Genomic DNA, 21059 nt, shown 5'->3' with positions numbered 1-21059 from the left:
CCCAGCCTCCGGGAGCCTCTGCCCCTTGTCATTCATCACTTTTGACGCTCTGTGGGTGTCGCTGGGCCGCAGAGCCTCCTTGGGGGTGGGGTTGTGGGAGAGAGTAGACAGTAGGGTCCACAGGTTCTGAAGACCCTCTCCCACCCCACGCCTGCTCCGGGGCTCAGCAGAGGGCATGCCTTGCTGGTGGTGGACTTTGGTCTGTCTCTTGTCCCTTCTTGACAAGGAAATATAAGAGGATGACTTTTCTTTTGCCAGAGAATATAACTGGGGGTTGCATATCTGTCTCGTTTAACAGGCCCCAAGGTTTTTTTTTTTCCTAATGGAGAGCCTGGTGGGTTGCCGTCTCTGGGGTCGCACAGAGTTGGACACGACTGATGTGACTTAGCAGCAGCAGCAAAAAGAAACCAAAAAACAAGGTATAGTTTTATTTTGGTGATGCTGGGAGGGATTGTGGGCAGGAGGAGAAGGGGACGACCGAGGATGAGATGGCTGGATGGCATCACTGACTCGATGGACGTGAGTCTGAGTGAACTCGGTGATGGACAGGGAGGCCTGGCGTGCTGCGATTCGTGGGGTCACAAAGAGTCGGACACGACTGAGTGACTGAACTGACTGAACTGATACATAACATGTGATTTACCATTTGAACCATTTTCAATGTACAGCTCAGTGGTATTTAATTCATTCGCAGTACTCTGCACCTATTACCACTAACCATTTCCAGAATTTGTCATCATCCCAAACCAATACCCTGGACCCATGAAATACTAGCTCCCTGCTCCCCTCCCTGCAGCCCCTGGTAGCCGCTCTTCCACTCTCTGTCTCTGTAGCCTGCTCTAGATACTGTACATAAGGGGAATCGCGCGCTGTTTATCCTTTCGCGTCTGGCTTACTTCACTTGGCATAATGTCTTCTAGATTCATCCATGTGATAGCGTGTGTCAGAGTTTCCCTTCTTTTTATGGCTGAGTAATAGCCCATTGGATGTCTTTACCGCGTTTTGTTTATTCATTCATCCGTAGACAGACACTTTGGCTGTTTCCGGGTTTTGGCTGCTGTGAATAACATTGCTCTCAGCGCTGGTGGACAGGGTGGCTTTCAGTCCCGGCTTTCAATTCCTGGGTGCATGTTCCTAGGAACAGAACTGCTGCTAGTTCTCTGCTTAACTTCTTGAGAAAATGTAAGCCGTTTCTCATCGTGTCTGCACCTTTTATCTTCTCAGAGTGGTGCACGAGGGCTCCAAATTCGCTACATTCTGGTCAGCACTTGCTATTTCCAGCCCCCCGTCTTTTTTTTTTTTTTTTTTGGATGATAACCATCCTCGTGGGTGTGAAGTGGTGTCTCATGCGGTAACACTATAATTTTAAGGGTAGCTCTTATAGCCCCACTTTACAGTGAGGGAAACCGAGGCTCAGAGAAAAATAACTTGACATCATACACTTGTGTAATAGGGAAGGACCTTTGGATTCTATTACAAGTTAATCACTAAACGGATGTTACCCATAAGCTTAAATTATACATAATGGTCCGTCTCTGGGAACCCTGCCTCCCAGGTAATGACATTAAGCTAAAATACCTTTGTTTAGATCACAGAGAGCATCCTGACCAGGCCCACCTGTGAATGACTCTGGCGGCTGACCGGGACCAGGAAATGTTTGACTTTACTCCCATCCCTTTTACATGAAGGAGGCCTGATGGTTCTTTGGGGCATGAGTCTACCATCGTCTTGGTCTGCTGGCTTTCTGAATAAAGTTACTATTCCTTGCCCCAGTAACTCGTCTCTCGGTTTATCGGTCTGCCGTGTGGTGGGCAGTGCTAGCTTGGACTTGGTGACACTTGGCGCTGGGGTGTGGACAGGGTTAGGAGGTGACTGTCCCTACCGCCCCACTCGAATCCCTTGAAGGTAAGGACTGTGTCTTCCTGTTCCTTTGTGAGAGCCAAGAGGGAAGAGAACTCTAACCGAATCTGGGGGGAGCTGAACGGCCCCGCGAGACTGTCTCTTCCGAGCCCCCCGCGCCGTGTTTTAGCTGGGAAGTCTGAGGCTCTGCGAGGGGTGACTCATGCTTGAGTGAGCAGCAGGACAGCTGTCACTGGCCCTGAGCCGTGACCCTGGCCCCACAGCATTGCCACTCGAGGGTTGCCTTTCCAGCTGCTCGCCACTCTCTTATCTGAGCCGTGGCATGGCTGGGCACTGGGAGGCGGGCCTGGACCCCAGGTCAGGGGACCAAAGTCCGTCCAGGTCACAGGGGGTGAACTGTGCCTCCCCAAAGCCTCCTCCAAAACAGACGTCAGCCCTGCCTGTGGGCTGGGGGTCTGACTTTCCCCTGACAGGTAAGGATGGTGGCTAACCTCGAATGGGACCCCCAGAGGAGGGCTGAGGTCTGGGGACTCCTGACCACTGGCCAGACAAGCTCTTTCCTCCAGACAACCTTGGTGGTCATCTCCAAAGGAGGCCAGAAGGTCCCGAGGATGGATTCCAACCCAATGGCAGAAGCTTTTCTTGGCTGCATGGGAGTTGGGGAACCAGGGAGTAAAGGGAGGGGTCTGTCCATCCGCTGAATCAGGGGGCATGCAAGTCACAGGGACAGTCCTGGCTGGACCACATATTAGTTGTGTGACGTTCGCAGGTCAGTTGAGATTCCTGGGCCTCCGTTTCCTCATGTGTAGGATGGGGACGCGAGCACATGCTCATAGCATCACGTGAGGGCCAAATGATTGCCTGTGTGAATAAAGCGGAGGCAGGTAAGCGCCTGATCCATAACAACTACTCAGCAACGTGAGCTACAATTAATCACCATTTTCTGCCTCATCTTGAGCTACTGGCATTGAGCTGGGTGAGAAGCTAAATGTTAGGGTTATGTCTGAAGTGACCTTTCCTCCCAGTTTAGGTTCTTCTGGAAGAGGTTCTTTCCCTTCCCTCTGAGGCCTGACCGCTGGATCTCCATCTCTCATGGTTACCTATGACACCATCGCCTTCATCTTCCCAGCTGGCAGATGGAAACCGGTGGTGTTACTGTTCTTCCCAGGGATGTTTACATTTCAAGGCGGCGGGGTGGGGGGGTGTCCTTTAAAACCCTGACCAGCAAGGATCAGGCTCTGTTGGCTTCAGAAGTCTTTGCAGTGCAAAATAATATGAATAACAACACCGACCATTCATCAGCTACCTACTGCGTGCCAGGCATTGGTCTGAATCCCTTACACGCCTTCCCTTCCTTAACTGTCCCAACAGAAGCCTGAGGTTGGGACTTGTATTGTCACCCCATTTTATAGATGGAGAAAGTGAGGTGCAGAGCCCATTCGTAACTTGTCCAACTATCACACGGTGAGTGGCAGAGAAGGGACGCAGACGCAGGCAACCTGACTCCAGAGCCCACTGCAGCCTCTGTTTAACCGAGCACGCGGTATGCAGCAGGCCTGTGTTCCAGAAGCTTTATACGCGTGACTGTCTCCAGTGTCTCTACCTGGCAGTATGCTGGGTTTCTCTTCTAACCCTCACACGAGCCCTGTGGAGTGCATTGCCCCCCAGTGTAAAGGTGAGACAGCGGAGACCTGGAGAGAGGGCTGCTTCTGTCGCCTCTACTGCTGTTGCGAGACTCCTTCAGAAGCTGCTTTGTCCTGACCCCAGTCCCCTGGGGATGGTGGGAGTGTGAGGAGTGGGAGAGAAGGCATTGGCGTCGGAGACAGAATTTCAGATTCCCACCTGCGTCGCTGCTAGCTTGACAACTCTGGGGACATCCCAGAGCCTTGTAGAACCCGGCTATTCTCGTGAGCACAGTGGTGGAAGTTGTGCCCATCTCAAGGGCTGTTGTGAGCCTGAAATAGGAGATGCTCTGGGCAGAAGGCACATAGTAGGTGCTCAATAAATTGCTTCATTGCCCCTAAAGCGACATGTTTTGCTCCGTGTCCTTATAACACTCTGCCAGCTGCCTCTCTTGGTCCTGCTTACTAGAGGTAACTCGTGTCTAGTTCTTCAAGGACCTGGGGCTGCAAAGTTCTTGAAGTCAAAGTCCACATCCCACGCATCTTTAGATCTCCCACTTGGCCCAGCGCTTTTTATTTTACATAATAATGGTGGGGTTTTTTCCCCTCAAAGTGAAAATAGCTTTTCTATTTCTCTCCTTTTAAAAGTGTGTGCTGTGCTAAGTCATGTCCAGCTCTTTGTGACCCTATTGCCTGTAGCCTGCCAGGCGCCTCTGTCCATGGGATTTTTCAGGCAAGGATACTGGAGTGGGTTGCCATTCCCTCCTCCAGGGGGTCTTCCCGACCCCGGGACTGAGCCCCTGGCTCTTATGCCTCCTGCACTGGCAGGCGGTTTCTTTACCACTTTGCACCACCTGGGAAGCCCCCCTGTAAACGTAACGAGGGCTCATTTTAAAGGCAGGTAGAATTTGAGCCGCTTTGTCAAGTGATGTGAGGTTTAAATGAGATAATGGTGTTGATATCCTTACCACGGTGGTGCCTTGCAACTGTTTTTATATGTGATATATATATATATATATATATATACACACACACACACGCACGTATATATATATATATATATCAGTTCAGTTCAGTTCAGTTGCTCTGTCGTGTCCGGCTCTTTGCGACCCCATGGACAGCAGCAGGCCAGGCCTCCCTGTCCATCACCAACTCCCGGAGTTCACTCAGACTCAGGTCCATGAGTCGGTGATGCCATCCAGCCATCTCACCCTCTGTCACCCCCTTCTCCTCCTGCCCCCAATCCCTCCCAGCATCAGGGTCTTTTCCAATGAGTCAGCTCTTCATATCAGGCGGACAAAATACAGGAATTTCACCTTCAGCATCTGTCCTTCCAGTGAATAGTCAGGACTGATTTCATTTAGGATGGACTGGTTTGATTTCCTTGCAGTCCAAGGGACTCTCAAGAGTCTTCTCCAACACCACAGTTCAAAAGCATCAATTCTTCAGTGCTCAGCTTTCTTTATAGTCCAACTCTCACATCCATACATGACCACTGGAAAAACTATAGCTTTGACTAGATGGACCTTTGTTAGCAAAGTAATGTCTCTAGCTTTTAATATGCTGTCTAAGTTGGTCATAACTTTTCTTTCAAGGAGCAAATGTCTTTTAATTTCATGGCTGCAGTCATCATCTGCAGTGATTTTGGAGTCCAAAAAAAAATAAAATCTGTCACTGTTTCCATTGTTTCTCTATCTATTTGCCATGAAGTGATGGGACCAGATGCCATGACCTCGGTTTTCTGAATGTTGAGTTTTAAGCCAACTTTTTCACTCTCCTCTTTCACTTTCATCAAGAGATTCTTTAGTTCTTTATCCGTATATGTTATTATTCAGAAAACACTGAAAGGTGTGTAAAAGAACAAAAACCGTCAGCTGACCTTTGGGATGTCCTTACAGAATTTTTCCCTGTGTGTAAACACGTGGACAGAGCCACGGATCAAAGATGAATGCTTTAAAAGTGGGATTTTATGGTTTATTCATTTTTAATTGAAGCATAGTTGATGTACAGTATTACATAAGTTACAGAGGTACAGCATAGTGATTCACAATTTTTAAAGTTTATGGTTCCTACACAATATTGGCTATATCCCCTGGCTGTCCAATGTATCCTTATATACATAGCAGGATACCTGTGGCTCCCCTACCCACGCTCGTCCCTCCCCTCTGCTCTCTCCCCCACTGGTAGCCACTAGTGTATTCTCTGTATCTGTGAATCTGTTTATTTTTTGTGATATTCACTAGTTTTAGTTTTTGATCCCACATACAAATGATATGGTTTTATAGTGTTTTGTAGTGGTGCTTTTTCCCTTCAGTGATAACTGGAGGACCTCCTGCGTGCCAATAAAGGTGCGTGTGTTATCCTCAGGATTGCCTGAGTATGACTTCTCATGAACATGTCGTGACTTAAGCAGTCAATCCCCAGTTGCTGGACACAGAGGTGACGCCTCTCATCTGAGCTGTGCTGGAAGGTGTGGGCCAAGGAAGCCTCTGGCTGGCTGAAGACTCTGCAGTTACGAAACAGCCGTCGGGAAGTCACCGAGGCTGACACGGTGACTTCTGCGGCGAGTCATTTCAAACTTGCATTCAGGACAATTAGGGAGCCGGTCCTGTCATCAGGGTCTGGGATGAGTTCAGACGCATTCCTCCTTTTCATGGCCCTGGAAGAGGCAGGCCTCTGGGAAAAAGGGCTTTGACTCACTCCTTGCTGGCAGTCACCTCCCGCGAGGCGGCCCCATGACTGGGGTGTCTGTTTCAGCAGGAACAGGACCACAAGGCCTCAGAGGACCTGCTTCCTCTGAGCGCTTTCCCTGGCAAGTGAAAAGCTGTTTGCAAACCAGAAATCGGAGGTGGGTTGTGTGGGAATTTACCCAGCTCATCTCTTAATGGGAGCCAAGCAAGCCAGTGGAGGAGACAGGAGGGTCCCCACAGGATGAAGACGGCCTGTCCTGCCCTGTCTTGCTCCTGGAACTCCCAGGACCTCCCTGGCAACAGCCCACACACCCTGCAGCTGCAGGGTCCTTGCTCATCCTGAGGTCGGTGTGGACATCACAGCATCCAGGCAGGACCTGGCTCAAGGTTTCGGACCTAAGATGGCCAGGCCCTGAGACAGGGGGAAGAATCTAGCTTTTCCTCTCCAAGCCTCCGTTTCTCCATCTGTAAAAGCGGAATGAGAGTCTTTCCTCAGATTGATGTGGTTTGGAGAGAATGAGGTGATCCATGTGAAATGATGCCTGGCCCACAGACTATTTCTACTGGGATGGATCTAAGGAGGACAGCATGAGGAATGGCTGAAACGCCGGGCAGGGAGCAGAGAGAAGCACCTGTTGGTTCTTGGAGTCAGAGGCCTGTCTGTTCGGGCAGAGATGGACGGGTTGCATCGTGCTGCCGGGCAGTTTGTAGAGCTTTCCGACAATGAGAACAAGGAAGCCTGGGAGGTCATCTCTGACAGAGGGCGACAGGCTTTCGAGTGACTGCAAAGAGCCACCCACCTCTGTCAGGCTCCCTTCCAGGAACGTAACTTAGTGTTTCATTCAGCCCCTACCACAACCTCACAGGGGCGCCTCCAAATGGCTCGGTGGGTAAAGAATGTCCCTTCAGTGCAGGAGCTGCAGGAGACGTGGGTTCGATTCCTGGATCCGAAAGATCCCCTGGAGGAGGAAACGGCAACCCAGCTCAATATCCTTGTGTGGAAAAATCCCGTGCATGGAGGAGCCTGGCGGGCTACAGTCCGTGGGGTTGCCAAGAGTCGGACAGCCTGGGCACACACAACACATGACACAACCCTGTGGGGCAGAGGCATCATTGCCACTTTATAGGCAGAGAAGCTGAGGCCCAGAGGGCCCCGCATCACACATACAGTAAGGAGCCTTCTCATTAAGCTCGGGGCTTGAAATTGATCAGGGCGCATCAGAGAGCGAGGCCCTGCGTCCTCAGGGCTGCACTTCCGGCTGCACTGGCAGAGGGCGAGGGGCCTGGGGCTGGGGTGACAGGGCCTGGCTTCTCCCTTCCAAGGAGATAGGTGGTTTCCTTCCCTCCCTCAAGGAGCCCTCGCTTCCAGCCATGAGGGAGACAAGGAATTAGCGGGAATGCTACGGACAAATGAATCTACAATGGGGAAGAGCAACAAGAGGTCCCTGCCTACCCCGGTTTTGAGGGTGCAGCGTGGTTCTAGGGGAAGTGCTACACTTAAAATAAAAAAGCACTGATTATGCTGAATATGTTTATGGAAGTAGAGTTGGTTTACAAGACTGTTAGTTTCAGGTATGCAGAAAAGTGATTTTTTGATATATTTTTTCAGATGATTTTCTATTGTAGGTTATTACAAGATATTGAATATAGCCCCCTACGTTATACAGCAAATCTTATTGTTTATCTGACTGTATTGAATATTGGACTTCCCTGGTCAACCCTGAATATTCATTCACTGGAAGGACTGGTGCTGAAGCTGAAGCTCCAATGACTAATTGGAAAAGACCCTGATGCTGGGAAAGATTGAGGGCAGGAGGAGGAGGGGGCGACAGAAGATGAGATGGTGGATGGCATGATTGCCACAATGGACATAAGTTTGAGCAAACCCTGGGAGATAGTGAAGGACAGGGAGGCCTGGCGTGCTGCAGTTCATGGGGCCACAAAGAGGTGGACACGACTGAGCCACTGAACAGGAAGCGACGAGCGGCCCAGCGGCAAAGAGCCCGCCTGCCAGTGCTGGAGACTCAGGAGACTCAAGCTCTGGGTCGGGAAGATCCGCTGGCAACCCACTCAGGTATCCTTGTCTGGGAAATCCCGAGGAAGGAGGAGCCTGGCGGGCTACAGTCCATGGGGTTGCAAAGAGTCAGACACAGCTTAGCAACCAAACAACAAGACAATTAGCTGGGATTTGGAGCAATCTGAACCCTCAGACACTGCTGCTGGGGGTATACACTTAGATGGCCAACTTGGAAAACTGTCTGGCTATATCGACTAACTCTAAACATACTCAACCCCTGCCACACAGCAATCCCATCCCCCAGTTTCTACTCAAGAAAAGCAAATGCTTATGTTCACCTAAAGACAGAGATGAGAAGGCTCTTAGCAGCTTTACTTCAAATAGCCCCAAACTAGAAACCACCCACATGTCCATCCGTGGTAGAATGGAGAAATACACTGTGACATGTTCTTAGCACATGATATGACCCAGCAAAGAAGCACAAACTACGTGGGTGGATCTCCTACAGATAAGACTGAGCGAAAGAAGTGAAAAAATGTACTGTCCGATTCTGTTGTCCATGAGGCTAGAAAGGAATCCATGGTGAGATATGTCAGAGCCCAATCACCTTTGGGAGGTGTCACTGGAAGGGGTCACCAGGGAGATTTCTGTTTGTGGGAAATGAACTGGGTGTGGAGTACCCTAGGGTGTGCATGTGTAGAAATTCATCGAGCTGTACACATATTTGTTGAATGTACATCATCCCTTAATGCAAGGTCAAAACAAGACAGCAATGAAGAAGTGCTGCTAAAGCCAGGATCTGGAGGATAAGTGAGAGCTAGCCAGCGAGAAGGGGACTGGTGTCCCTGGAGTTGGGCCAGCATGTGTAAAGACCTGGAGGCAGGAGGGCACGGTGCTGCTTCTCATCATGGCTCTGGGCTCGTCTGACAATACCCTTGCCCGTTGCTTCTCCGTGCCCGGTTCTACTCACCTGAAGGTCACCATCATGGAACAGGATGGTAGAAATCACTTCAAGGGCTCACTTCTCAGATCAGCGTGTGAATGTTCCATCTTTGGGTGGTCGAGGAAGAGGCTAGAGTGGGAGCAGAATGGATGGGACTTGGAGTTCAAAGTTGGGTTCAGAGTTCAACTGTGCTGTGAATTGTGTGTTTTGGGATAGGCTCTTCACCCCCTGAGCCTCAGGCTCCCCATCTGTAAGAAGGGTTTAGTGATCGAGTCGGGGTGAAGAAGATACTGGGCTTCCCAGGTAGTAAAGGACCCACCTGCCAACGCAGGAGACATAAGAGATAGGAGTTTGATCCCTGGGAGGAATGTGCCCTGGAGGAGAGCACAGCAACCCACTCCAGTAATCCTGCCTGGAGAATCCCCATGGATGGAGGAGCCTGGCAGGCTACAGTCCATGTGGTTGCAAAGAATCGGACACAAATGAAGCAGCTTGGCACCCGTGCAAAGAAGATGTCTAACAGGTGCAGTCATTTGGAAATGACGGAAGAAGGCCTAAAAGCAAGGGCCTCTCCAAATTTGTGGCTCCCCCTAGAATGATCAGCATGGCCCTGGTTAGGCTTCTGCAACCCTTGGCCTTCCTGTCATATGGAGCTCAAAGACCCTCCCCACCCCAGAACAGTGCCTGGCAGGGGGCTGAGGAATGTTGATTCATGATAACTGGCACTTAAAACATTCCAGGCACTGCTCTCAGCTCTGTGGACTTGCTTCTTCCTCACGGTAACCCCATAAACTACTACCATCCCATTTTACAGAGGGAGAAACTGAGACAGAGCAGGTGAGTAACTTGCCCACAGCCACACCGTAAATTGGTAGAGCCTGGCCCTGCATGCCCTGCTTGTAACCACACTGCCATACCGCCCAGCTGGCCTGCGTGAGAGAGGCCCGGAGAAGGCGCTGGAAGCACCCAGAGTTCTGCTGACCAAGGAGAGGGCTGTCTGGGCAGCCAGTCGGACACTCTGGCGCCCTGACGTCAGTGAAACCCACGCCCTTTTCGAGGAAGGCAAACCCACCCAGAATAATTGTTGAGCCAACAGGTAGCTTAAGCCGCCTGTAAGCCTGGAGGTGCCCAGGAGGGACGAGGCTGGGCAGCGCGCCGTTGCTGCTGGGATGGGCGAGAGTCACCCTTTCTGCCAGCTCCTTTTTTTTTTTTCGGCTGTTGTTATTGTCGTTATTGTTTGGGGGGAGGAGAGATGGGGCCTCTCAAGAATTTGCCCGTGCCTTCTAAAGGGTTAATTTTCGCCTGGAGCACCGCGTGGGCCTAATAACCATTCCCTTTCCTCGGCGTCGCCATGTCTTACTGCTGTCTTTCGTTTCGCCATGAAGACACCTGATGGGAATGTTCTAGAAACTGCAGCCTGGGGGTGGGGATGGGGGATGCAAGGGAGAGGGCAGTTCATTCTTCCTGCCAACAGAACTGGGCTCAGATGATGGGGAGGGCCACTGGGCGTGGGATCATGGGAGAGGCTTATTTTTTGCCCTGCTTCTTGGGACGTTTATGGGCTTTTCACACTGGCATAAGCAAAAAGCATGAAACAGAAATAATGGTGATAATAGCTAACATTTTACTGAGCATCTACAGCATGCTGACTTTATATGCATTGAGTCATTTAACCCTTAATCACCCTCCCAGGAAGATATTCTTTTTTTTTTTAAGTCTTTATTGAAGTTTTGTTATAATATTGCTCACTTTATGTTTTGCTTTTGTGGCCCAAGGCATGCGGGGTCTTAACTCCCTTACTAGGGACTGAACCTGCCTCCCCTGCACTGGGAGGTGAAGTCTTAACCTCTGGGCCACCAGGAAAGTCCCCGGGGTAGATATTTTTATTAGGCCCATTTCCAGTTGAGGAACTGATGTGCAGAAAAGCAAATAAGGTAATGCAAAATTCAAACTACCAAATTTTAGAAGAGGTTGGCAATAGAAAGGAAGGTCCTACTGATGCTATAATGTGAATTTGAAAAACATGATACTTGGTGAAAGAAGCCAGGCATGAGGAATCACATATTGTATGATTCCGTTTATAGGAAATGTCCATAAAAGGCAAATCTACAGAGACGGAAAGATAATCAGTGGTTGCCTGGGGCAGGAGGTGGAAACAGTAAATGGCACGAGAGATCTTACTGGGAGAGCTGACATCTTCTAGAACTGATTTATAGTGGTGGTTGTGCAATTTGATTAATGTACTAAAACCCATTGAAATGGGTGGATTACATGACATGTAAAAAATGCCTCAATAACGTTATCAGACAAAGAAATGGAATTAAAATGTGAAAACCTAATATTTACTGAATACTGAAAAATAGGGATTTTTTTCCAGTGCCAACAGCTCAACCGGTTATTTACCTAAACTCATCTTTGTTGAGCACCTATTATGTGCCATGCATCATGCTGGGATATGGAGGTACACTGCCGAACTTGACCTAGTATTGGCACAAGATCCTCGACCTGATGGAAGGTATGGACTAGCAGCTGTCGGGAGTGAGGTGGTTGTCTGTCTCCACGAGCTCCCCCAGGGTTTCTGGAGCTCTTTCATCATTCATCGCTGTTTCCCCAGAATTAGCACAAGGAGGAGCTTGTGCTGAAGCAGGAGGTCAGTAAATGATCTTGGACTGTTTGGGTCTCTCCAGGCCCAGAACAGAGTTAGGTGCCCCCACCCTACCCGGCCCTTCCAGGAGGGCTTCACACCCTGATTCCAGGGCAATGTGGTTAGCAGGACTGATCTGTCTGAGAAAAGGTGGCAGTGAACCGCTCCCCAGGTGTGGCTTCTTAACCCTTTCTGTGGGTTAAGGCCCTTTGGGCATCTGGGGAAGCCTGTGAATCTATCTCATAATAATTTTTAAAATATTACATTCAAACACCAGTGACAATTTTACTAAAATACAACTATTAAAATACTAAAAAATTTGTGATACAGTAACATGTTTATTAATACATTAAGTAAGACTTAGTGGTGAATTGAATATGATCTTAAGAGTATGGTAGCTTAAATGATACTTTGAGATATATAAAAACTGAAGGTGACGTGAAAATACCTGTGATTTCTGTTAGTAATAACATCACAGGGACTTCTCGTTGCCTGCATTCATGATTAAGGGAAATACTAAATACCATTCAGGCAAAGAGTTGGACATGACTGAGCGACTGAACTGAACGGATTCAGGTACTAGTGAAAATAAAAATGTAACTTTTGTCTATATCTTGGACTTTGCGGAATTCTATCCTTCGCAATCCCCACCCCACCCTGGGGAATCCGTGAACTCCTGCGGTAAGGCAAACGGCTTTGATTCTTTAGGTTAGATAAACAAGAAAATTACCAACAGAGGAGAGAACGAAGACTGAAGGGCCGTGATCACATCTGGCTGGGTGAGGCAGAGAAAGATTTTAAGACAGGTGAGTTTCTGCTGGGGGTGTTAGAAAGGTGAGCCTATTTTTGGAATGGAGCAAGGAGCCGGGGTTGAGGGAAGGAAGCCTGGGGAGGGTTTGCTCTTGTGACTGAATCAAAAATAGCCAACTAACATCACAGCCACGACCTCACCCCAGAGCATGCCCGAATCTCCTTTATGTCTCTTCTGTCGCTGAGAACACAAAGCCTTTGTCCCTCTGAGAGAGGGTACCTGCCCCCAAGCTTATACACAAGAGGGAACAAACACATTAAGTTAATACAACAAAAATTTAATTGCAATTCAAAAAATGCAGCCGAAAGAATGTGGAACATGCCACATATCTGGTTAAATGCATACAGTGCCAGCCGCAGGCATTCAAATGTGGGGGTCAACTCCCCCCTGAGGTTTCGACTGGGGAAATGGACAAGAGGCCAGCAGCATTGCGTAGGCAGGTTACAGTGTGTGTTTAGGGGTGGATCACCGCTCTGCTGGTCTCAGCGACCTCTGTACTATTGGGATAACAAGTATGGCACCTGATATATACTTGGCATTCAATAATGGAAACTATTATCAGTATTCAAAAAATAATCAGAGATGTTTGCAAACTGGTTTAAGAGACACCAGGTTTCCCTGGTGGCTCAGTGGTAAAGCATCTGCCTGCAATGCAGGAGACAGGTTTGATCCCTGGGAGGGGAAGATCCCCTGGAGAAGTGAGGGGCAACCCATTCTAGTATCCTTGTCTGCAGAATCCCATGGACAGAGGAGCCTGGCAGGCTACAGTCCATAAGGTCGCAAAGAGTCGGAGACCACTGAACGACCAACACCTTAAGAGACACTAGGAGACTGGAGAACTTGTCTTTTTAGGGTGGTAAATCTGAAAACAGATTTGAATGAATAAATGAATGCGTCTTTGGGTCGGCGCCGCCCTCTAGATCTGTTCTGCCCTCAAGTGCCCCCCACGCGGTTGATGAAATGGACCCCCACTCTGGGGCCAGCTGCATCTCAGTCTGTACGGCGGTGGGGAGGTGATCATTCGGGGCCGGGGAGTGGTAGCAGCCCAGGCTGAGCTTGCAGGTGTCACATGCCGGAGGATCTCAGCTCAATTTCCCTGCGCAGGTCCCCAGCATCCGCGCGGTGCGTCTTTGGGCCCGAGGACCAGCTGGCTCGGCATAGCCCAGGCCGATCTCGGGACGAGAAGCTGGGGTAAGCGGTGGAGGATCCCTCCTGGGTCCACTGCGTGGGCGACGTGCCGGTGCAAGCGCCGCCTCATCCGGGGAAGGTCGATCGAGGCCGCGCCACGCTGGACTGGGGGTGGATGCGAATGCACCTTCGGATGCTCTGGTCCCCAGCCCTTCCGGACCGAGGTTCCCCTCACTCCGCGGGAATCGGGGACCGCGGGAGCTGGGGTGGCTGAAAGAACAGGGTAGCCTCCTTGGCAAAGACCGCGGGGGAGGAGACTCCCTGGCGAGGGAAGCGAGCGCTGCCGAGGCCGCCGGTCCCTTTAAGAGGCCGGGCTGGCTCTGCGGCGATCCCACCTGACCGCCTGCCTGGTGCAGTTCTGCGGGCCGTGTCCCCGGGAGAAGGATCGGAGCCGGGCCGGGCCACAGGACCCGGCGCAGGGGAGGGAGGGGTCCAGTCCGGAGCTGGGCGGGGCCTCCGGTTCCCGGAGCGCCGCAGTGGAAGGCGCGGTGGGCGGGGCGAGACCGGGGTGGGCGGGACCTCCAGCTCCGAGAGCGCTGCAGTGGTGGGCTGGGCGGGGCCTGGGGCGGGGCCTCCAGCTCTGGGAGCGCCGCAGAGGAAGGCGCGGTGGGCGGGGCGCGGCCGGGGGCGGGGCCTATGTCTGCAGTGGGCGGGGCCCGCCGCAGAGGGGCAGTGCCCGCGGAGAGTCCTCGGAGCGCGGCTGCCGCGGCGTCTCCACAGTGTCTCCGACAACCCCCGGCGCCGGGACTTGCGACCCTCGCCGCCCCTTGCGAGCCGCCGCGGCCTCCACTGCGGCCCGACTCCCTTCCCTCGCCGCGGCGCCCACACCCGGGGGCGGCCCGGCTCGCCGACATCGCGGAGGCCGCGTCTGGCGCGCATCTGGAACCGCCCGGCCGGCCGCGCTGGATCCCGCGCCCGCCCTGGCCCGGCCGCGCCGGGAGCCCTGCCCGGAGCTGGAGCCGCACCTGGAGCCGCGGGCCCTGGGCCCTGAGCCGCGCGGCCGGCGCATGGTGAACTCGCTGCTGTTCGGAGAGATGGCCTTGGCCTTCGGCTGCCCGCCGGGTGGCGGCGGCGGCGGGCCCGGGGGCTGCCCGGGCGGGGGCGGCGGCGGCGGCGGGGCCGGGCCCGGGCCGTCGCCGGTGACGGCGGCGCTGCGGGACGACCTGGGCTCCAACATCCACCTACTCAAGGGGCTCAACGTGCGCTTCCGCTGCTTCCTGGCCAAGGTGCACGAACTGGAGCGGCGCAACCGGCTGCTGGAGAAGCAGCTGGAGCAGCAGCAGAGCGAGCGCGAGCGGCGGCTGCGCTACAAGACCTTCTCCCGCGAGCAGGCCGTGCAGACTGGGCCGGAGCTGCTGCGGCCCCCCGCTCCCGGCGGCGGGCCGGGCGGCGGCGCGGCGGCCGGCGCCAACGCCAACCACGCCGCGGCCCTGGGCGGCCTGCCCCCCGGTGGCGGCTCGCACCCGCAGTACTACGGCCGCCTGCCCGGGACCATCTGGAGCTACACGCAGGTGCGGCGCACGGGCGGCGGCGGCGTGGAGACCGTGCAGGGCCCTGGAGTGTCGTGGGTGCACCCCGACGGCGTGGGCGTGCAGATCGACACCATCACGCCCGAGATCCGCGCGCTCTACAACGTGCTCGCCAAGGTGAAGCGCGAGCGCGACGAGTACAAGCGGAGGTGAGTGGGACCCCGCCCTGCCCCCCCGCACTCCCGGCTCGGGAGTTGGGGGTCGTTCCGGTCTGGCGGCCCCGGAATGTGTGCGTTCCGGAGGGGCCGGGGTAGGGGGTGGGCGGCCAGCTGGTCCTAGCGGGTGGGGCTGGAAGCTGTGTTTGCAGACTTGGAAAACTCGGTTTTCTAGTTCCAAGGATAGGGCCCGGCGCTGACTACCGTGGGGGACACCTCCGCTCCGACACTGGACCAGGCACATTGTCTTCTAGGTGACATAATGACCGTAGGTGTTTTACGTGATGTCACCTAATCCTCATGGCAACACAAAGTGTGGGGCATTCTTATCCTAGTTTTGTAGATGAGAAAACCTAGGCACGGATGCTAGTGGCTTGCCTAAGGTGTTTTGGCTAATAGGTGGTGAAGCTGGGATGTGAGATACTCCTGGCAACTTAGGTGTTTTCCCCAAGGATGTAGTAAGTGGGCTCCCCTCTGTCAATGGGTGAAAAGAAACAACTCTTAAGTAATCCACTAACTTTCTGTTTTTCCTTGAATTTAAAAAAAAATCGTGTTTCAGAGTGCTTGGGTCTGTCCACTGAGGCCAGGGCCCACTGTCTTGCTCCAGCTCTGTCACGTCCAGCTGGCTGGACTGGACAACCAGACCTACATCAGACTGGCCACGAGTTTTAGAAACACCTCCCTTCACCTCTCTTCTCCCTACCCCCAATTCTCATGGTTTTTTTGGACCCCCAACAAACTCAGCCCTAAAGACAGAGTTATCTACACAAGCAAAGATAACCTTAGGCTGGAAGACTGGACAGTGAATGGACCCAGACCACCAGATCTGGCTGGAGTGCGGCGCAGACTGCTTGCTGAACTGGCTAGCACATTTCTGTCCAGCCCGGATTCCCAGCTGAGAAACTGACATTGTCTCCTGCCTGCAACCTGGCTGTCAGTGTTACCTGATTGGCCTTCTGATAAGAGGAGAAGGGTTTGTCTGTAACATATCAGGAAGGGAGCAGGGCCCTCTGCTGTTCCAGGCATGGGCACCTCTGGGTTGGAAACTGTGGCTTTGACCCCCAGGGCTTGGAGGGTGCCCTGAGAAGCATCTTTCCTTCCGCTCCTGTGTCCTACTGCTCACAAGAGCACAGACCGCTGGCCATGGGTCTCCTCCCTTTTCATCTCTCCTGGGCGAGCTGGCCACTGGGCAGGATTCAAGTGCCACCTCCAGCCCCTGCCAGTGAGAATCTCTGGCTGAACTGAGTGGTCACTGGCCTACTTGGAAGCCTGTTTACTTATCAGAGAAATGGGAGTGATAAAATCCACCCACAGCAGTACAAGGGGCGAGTAGGCTGGTGATGCTTTTTGGAAGGTATGAAGTAATCAGATTGACATTAGTAAAGATGAGAGACTCTTTGTCAAGCTGTGAGGGGGCAGTTTTGTCCAGAGTCTCCAGTCTCCCATGCAGGGCCTGGCTTCCTGGGGAGATGTCTTGGACCCCATGGGGAGACAAGCTACTCTCCTGGGCTGGTTGTCTCTCTGCAGGCCTGGTGCCTCGCCATGGGGAGGCCACCTCTCTGCCCTGTGTGGGCAGCTTTGTTGGGGTGGGGCAGGGAAACAGGCGCTTGCTTTTGATGGTGAAACCGGGAGGGCCCTTTGGTCTGCCACTGTGGATGGTGTCGTCATGCCCCAGGCTTGCAGGGTGTTTGTTTTATTGTGTGTGTGTGTTCATTTCGGACCTGGCTACTAAGGAGATGGAAACACCGTGCCCAGTCCTAGAGGGAGATGGATTGGCATTGAGCAATGCCCAGTTCAAGTTGCACCCAGGGTGTGGGGTGTGATGTCAGCTTCTGGTGCTGCCTCGAATGACATGGGCGCTGCTGAGACAGGTGGAGGGTGAGTGTGTCTCTCTTCCCGCCCTTGTAGGGGGCGTGTGCACCTTCTCTTCCCCCATTTTTTTTTTTTTTTGGTGGATTGGGGAGATGCATCTTTTCTGAAGTTGATTCAGGGCTCAAGTGGGATTTTTGCCAAAGCACGTCTGCCTCCTCCTTTGAGCGAGCCTCAGTTGCCCTGTCTGTGAAGGTGATAAGAGCCTGAAGCTCCAGGCTGCCTCAGAGATGCCTTAGGCATTCCTTGAATGTTAAATAAAAATTGATGTTTAAAAAAATGTCAAATGGTCATGAAAATATGCTCACTCACTTTTGAGTTCTTACTCTTAAATCTTGGAAGTCACTTAACGTTGATTTGTTGGTTCAGAGTCAAGTTAGAGCCACCCCCGCCTTCTCTTCGTCGGAAGAATATTCTGAGATCAGAAAGGAAACTGCTAAAAGCTGGTCCCATTTGTAGCTACTAATCTGTGTGAGTCAGGATTTTCCTGATACTCTGTGGCCCAAACCAGAGATAGAATTAAACCGAAGGTGGACCTGTCAACCATAATCCTAGTTCTAAGTGTTAACAGACCCAAATGGGCTCATCAGCCTCAAGGACTGGTAACTGTTTTCTCATTGCCTACAGTACAGGTTCATACAAATAACATTCTATATTTATTTCTTTATTTGGGTTTCTCATAAGGATTTTCTTTTGGGAAGAGGGCAGGCATATGATCAACCTTTTTGAAAAGTGTAAGAAGCACTGGACTAGATGACCTCGAAGGGTCTTCCCAGCCTTGACAATATGTAAATCTGAGTTTGAACTGCTAGGCCACTTCTGATCTTACGTCCATAAGATAATGAGACCAGGGTGTCTACCTGGGCTCTTGGCCACTGAAGGCTTCAGATCCTTCCAGGATGTCTAGCATGGGGTCCCAAGAGGTGAGCAAAAGAAAGAGCCTGTCCTGGGGAAGGAAAGTTTCCAGCGTTTCCCCTGTCCACCTGGAGGAACTCGCTGCCTTGGAGATGCTCTTCTGCCTCTCCAAAGGGCTACCTTGGTTGTGTAGTTCAGTGTTTTCCAAGCTGGGAACTTTTGGGGTTCTACCTCCATGAACTGCAGCCATAGTCATGTATCACCATCTATATTATTATTTTTGTAAAATATTTTAAACAGCTTTATTGTTGTTGTTCAGTTGCTAAGTCGTTTCTGACTCTGCGACCCCATGGACTGCAGCACGCCAGGTTTCCCTGGCCTTCACTATCTCCTGAAATTTGCTCAGATTCATGTCCATTGAGTCGGTGATGCCATCCAACCATCTCATCCTCTGTCGTCCCCTTCTCCTTTTGTCCCTTCAGTCTTTCACAGAATCAGGGTCTTTTCCAATGAGTTGGCTTTTCCCATCAAGTGGCCAAAATATTGGAGCTCCAGCTTCAGTATCAGTCCTTCTAATGAATATTCAGAATTGATTTCTTTTAGGATTGACTAGTTTGATCTTGCTCTCCAAGGGACCTGCAAGAGTCTTCTCCAGCACCACAGTTCAAAAGCGTCAATTCTTCAGTGCTCAGGCCTTCCTTATGGTCCAACTCTCATATCCATACGTGACTACTGGAAAAACCATAGCTTTGACTAGATGGACCTTTGTCAGCAAAGTGACGTCTGTGCTTTTTAATATACTGTTTAGGTTTGTCATAGCTTTTCTTCCAAGGAGCAAGTGTCTTTAAATTTCAAGGCTGCAGTCACCGTCTGCAGTGATTTCAGACCCTAGGAAAATAAAACCTGCCATTGCTTCCACGCTTTCCCCTTCTATTTGCCATGAAATGATGGGACCAGAGATGCTGTGATCTTAGTTTTTTGAACGTTAAATTTTCAGCCAGCTTTATTGAGGTATAATTTGCATATCGCAAAGTTTTCCCGTTTTATACATACAGTTCAATGATTTTTAGTCAATCCATCGAGCTGTGCAGCTATCAGCACAATGCAGTTTTAGAACACTCGCATCACCTCAAAAAGATCTTTCTTGCACCTCTGCAGTGAATCCCCACTTCTCCTCCAGCCCAGGCAGCCACTGACCTGCTTTCTGTCTCTGTAGACTTGTCATATAAACGGGGTCTGGCAGCATGTTGTCGTTTGTGCCTGGCTCTCTCACTCAGACGATGTTTTTGAGATTCATCCACGCTGTAGCTTATACCAGCAGTACATCCCTTTGTAATGCTGAATAATATTCCTCCATGTGGGTAGACCACATTTTGTTTACCCACTCACATAGTCAATAAAATGTAAATTTAAGAAGTCACCTTTTGTGTACCACTGCACATCAGCTCCTGTGCGTCACTGGGATAGGATCTGTGTTTTGGAAACGCCTACCCAAACCAGAGCCCCTGGCCTGGTTCACTCCTGCTTTGATTTCCCCTTGGGCCAATCAGCTCTGAGCTCTTTACCATGCGGGAAGTGTGGTCACTGAAACTATAGCTGACAAGGTTGTCAAGCGTTGATTTGGAAACCAAAACAAACATCGGCACCCTGTCGCCACGCAGTGTCACTGAAATATCCTGTTCTGAGTTTGCAGGCTGGGGGCCTTTCCCTGGGAGAGTCCTGCCGAAGCTAGCTGAACTTTAGACAGGCGGAGGGCATCAGAATGGGCATCCTAGGGACCCAGACTCCAGTGCCTGGAGCCTGCAGACCCCACTCTGCCGTGAGGCACTGTGTAACCTCGGGCCAGGCGCTGCTCTTTCTGAGCCGAGGGTCTTCGATACCCAGCAGGCTTCCTGTAGGCCCTCCCTCCCAGCTCGCTCTGCGTCTGCTTGTGACTTGGAGGGTCCGAGTCAGGGCTGCTCTGCCTGCCTCCTGGGAGGGCAGGGGCCTTTCTCTGTCCCGGCCGCCCCTCTCCAGCCCCAGGCCCGGCGTGGTTTGGACCGGGCTGGCTTTGTCCCCAGCCTGTGCGTGTTGCTGAGTGTCTGTGCCCCGACTCCAGTCTGCCTGGAGCTCTTGGTTTGTTTCACTGGAGCTCTGTTTGAGGTCCTGGAGGACCAGGGTGATCTTCAGCCCGGTGGTTTTCAGGCGGGCTCTTTGGAGCTCTGGGATCTGGAGCAGGGTGCTGGGAGGTGATGGGAACAGCTGGGGGCAGACCACCTAGGACTTCGCCCCCATCGACCACAGCAGCTCCATTTCCATGGCTCTCAAATTGATATTCTGAGGGAGAGTCATTTGGAAACCAAGCATTTTACAGTTTGGCAGGAAAGAAAGAAATTGCTGATTCAGCGGAATACTTTCACTTTAGAGACGGGGAAACTGAGGCCCAGAGGGAGCTGACCCACAAAGAGGGCAGAACGTCCATCTGTCATGGAAAGTTTTGTTTCCTGCCCCGAGGCGATGCCTGCACCATTTGCCTTCTGTTGGGACTTGGCAGAATGCTCTCCACCTTTTTATGTGTCTGCCTTTAAGCATTTTTTAAAAAGCTACTTTCGGGGATGGGAGGGACTTTTGTAACAGCTATTTCTGCTCTTGAGCCGGAAGGGGCTGGGCTGTCAGCCCGAATGCAGAGCTCCAGAAAGGGGCTGGGGGTGGGCCCGCTGGACTGTCCCTTGTCTTTTTGCCATCACGCCCCGGGAGGCCCTTGGGCAGGAGGGTGCTGGCCCCTGAGTGCCCCAAAGCCACAAGGCTTCCCCGGAAAGCTGCTCAGAGGGCTTCTTTCCCCGCACCTCCATTGTTTCTGAAGCTGCTGCGGATACAGCTTCTTTATTTCTGATTCT

At 52.0% G+C, this 21059-nt stretch overlaps 1 protein-coding gene across 2 annotated transcripts in view; it reads left to right on the top strand.

Annotated features, from left to right (window-relative positions):
- Positions 14765-21059, top strand: part of IFFO2 (intermediate filament family orphan 2) — a 50710-nt gene continuing 44415 nt past the window's right edge. The window contains exon 1 of one of the 2 annotated variants that reach the window (XM_018054763.1): positions 14765-15453. In XM_018054763.1, coding sequence (XP_017910252.1) covers positions 14783-15453 — 671 coding nt within the window. In that variant the 5' untranslated portion in view covers positions 14765-14782. The remainder of the gene's footprint in view (positions 15454-21059) is intronic. The other variant, XM_018054762.1, reaches the window with a different exon arrangement.

The sequence above is a fragment of the Capra hircus genome, chromosome 2 (assembly GCF_001704415.2).
Source record: "Capra hircus breed San Clemente chromosome 2, ASM170441v1, whole genome shotgun sequence".
NCBI lineage: Eukaryota > Metazoa > Chordata > Mammalia > Artiodactyla > Bovidae > Capra > Capra hircus.
The sequence above is the reverse complement of the archived record's forward strand: the minus strand, read 5'-3'. Positions and strand labels throughout refer to the sequence as shown.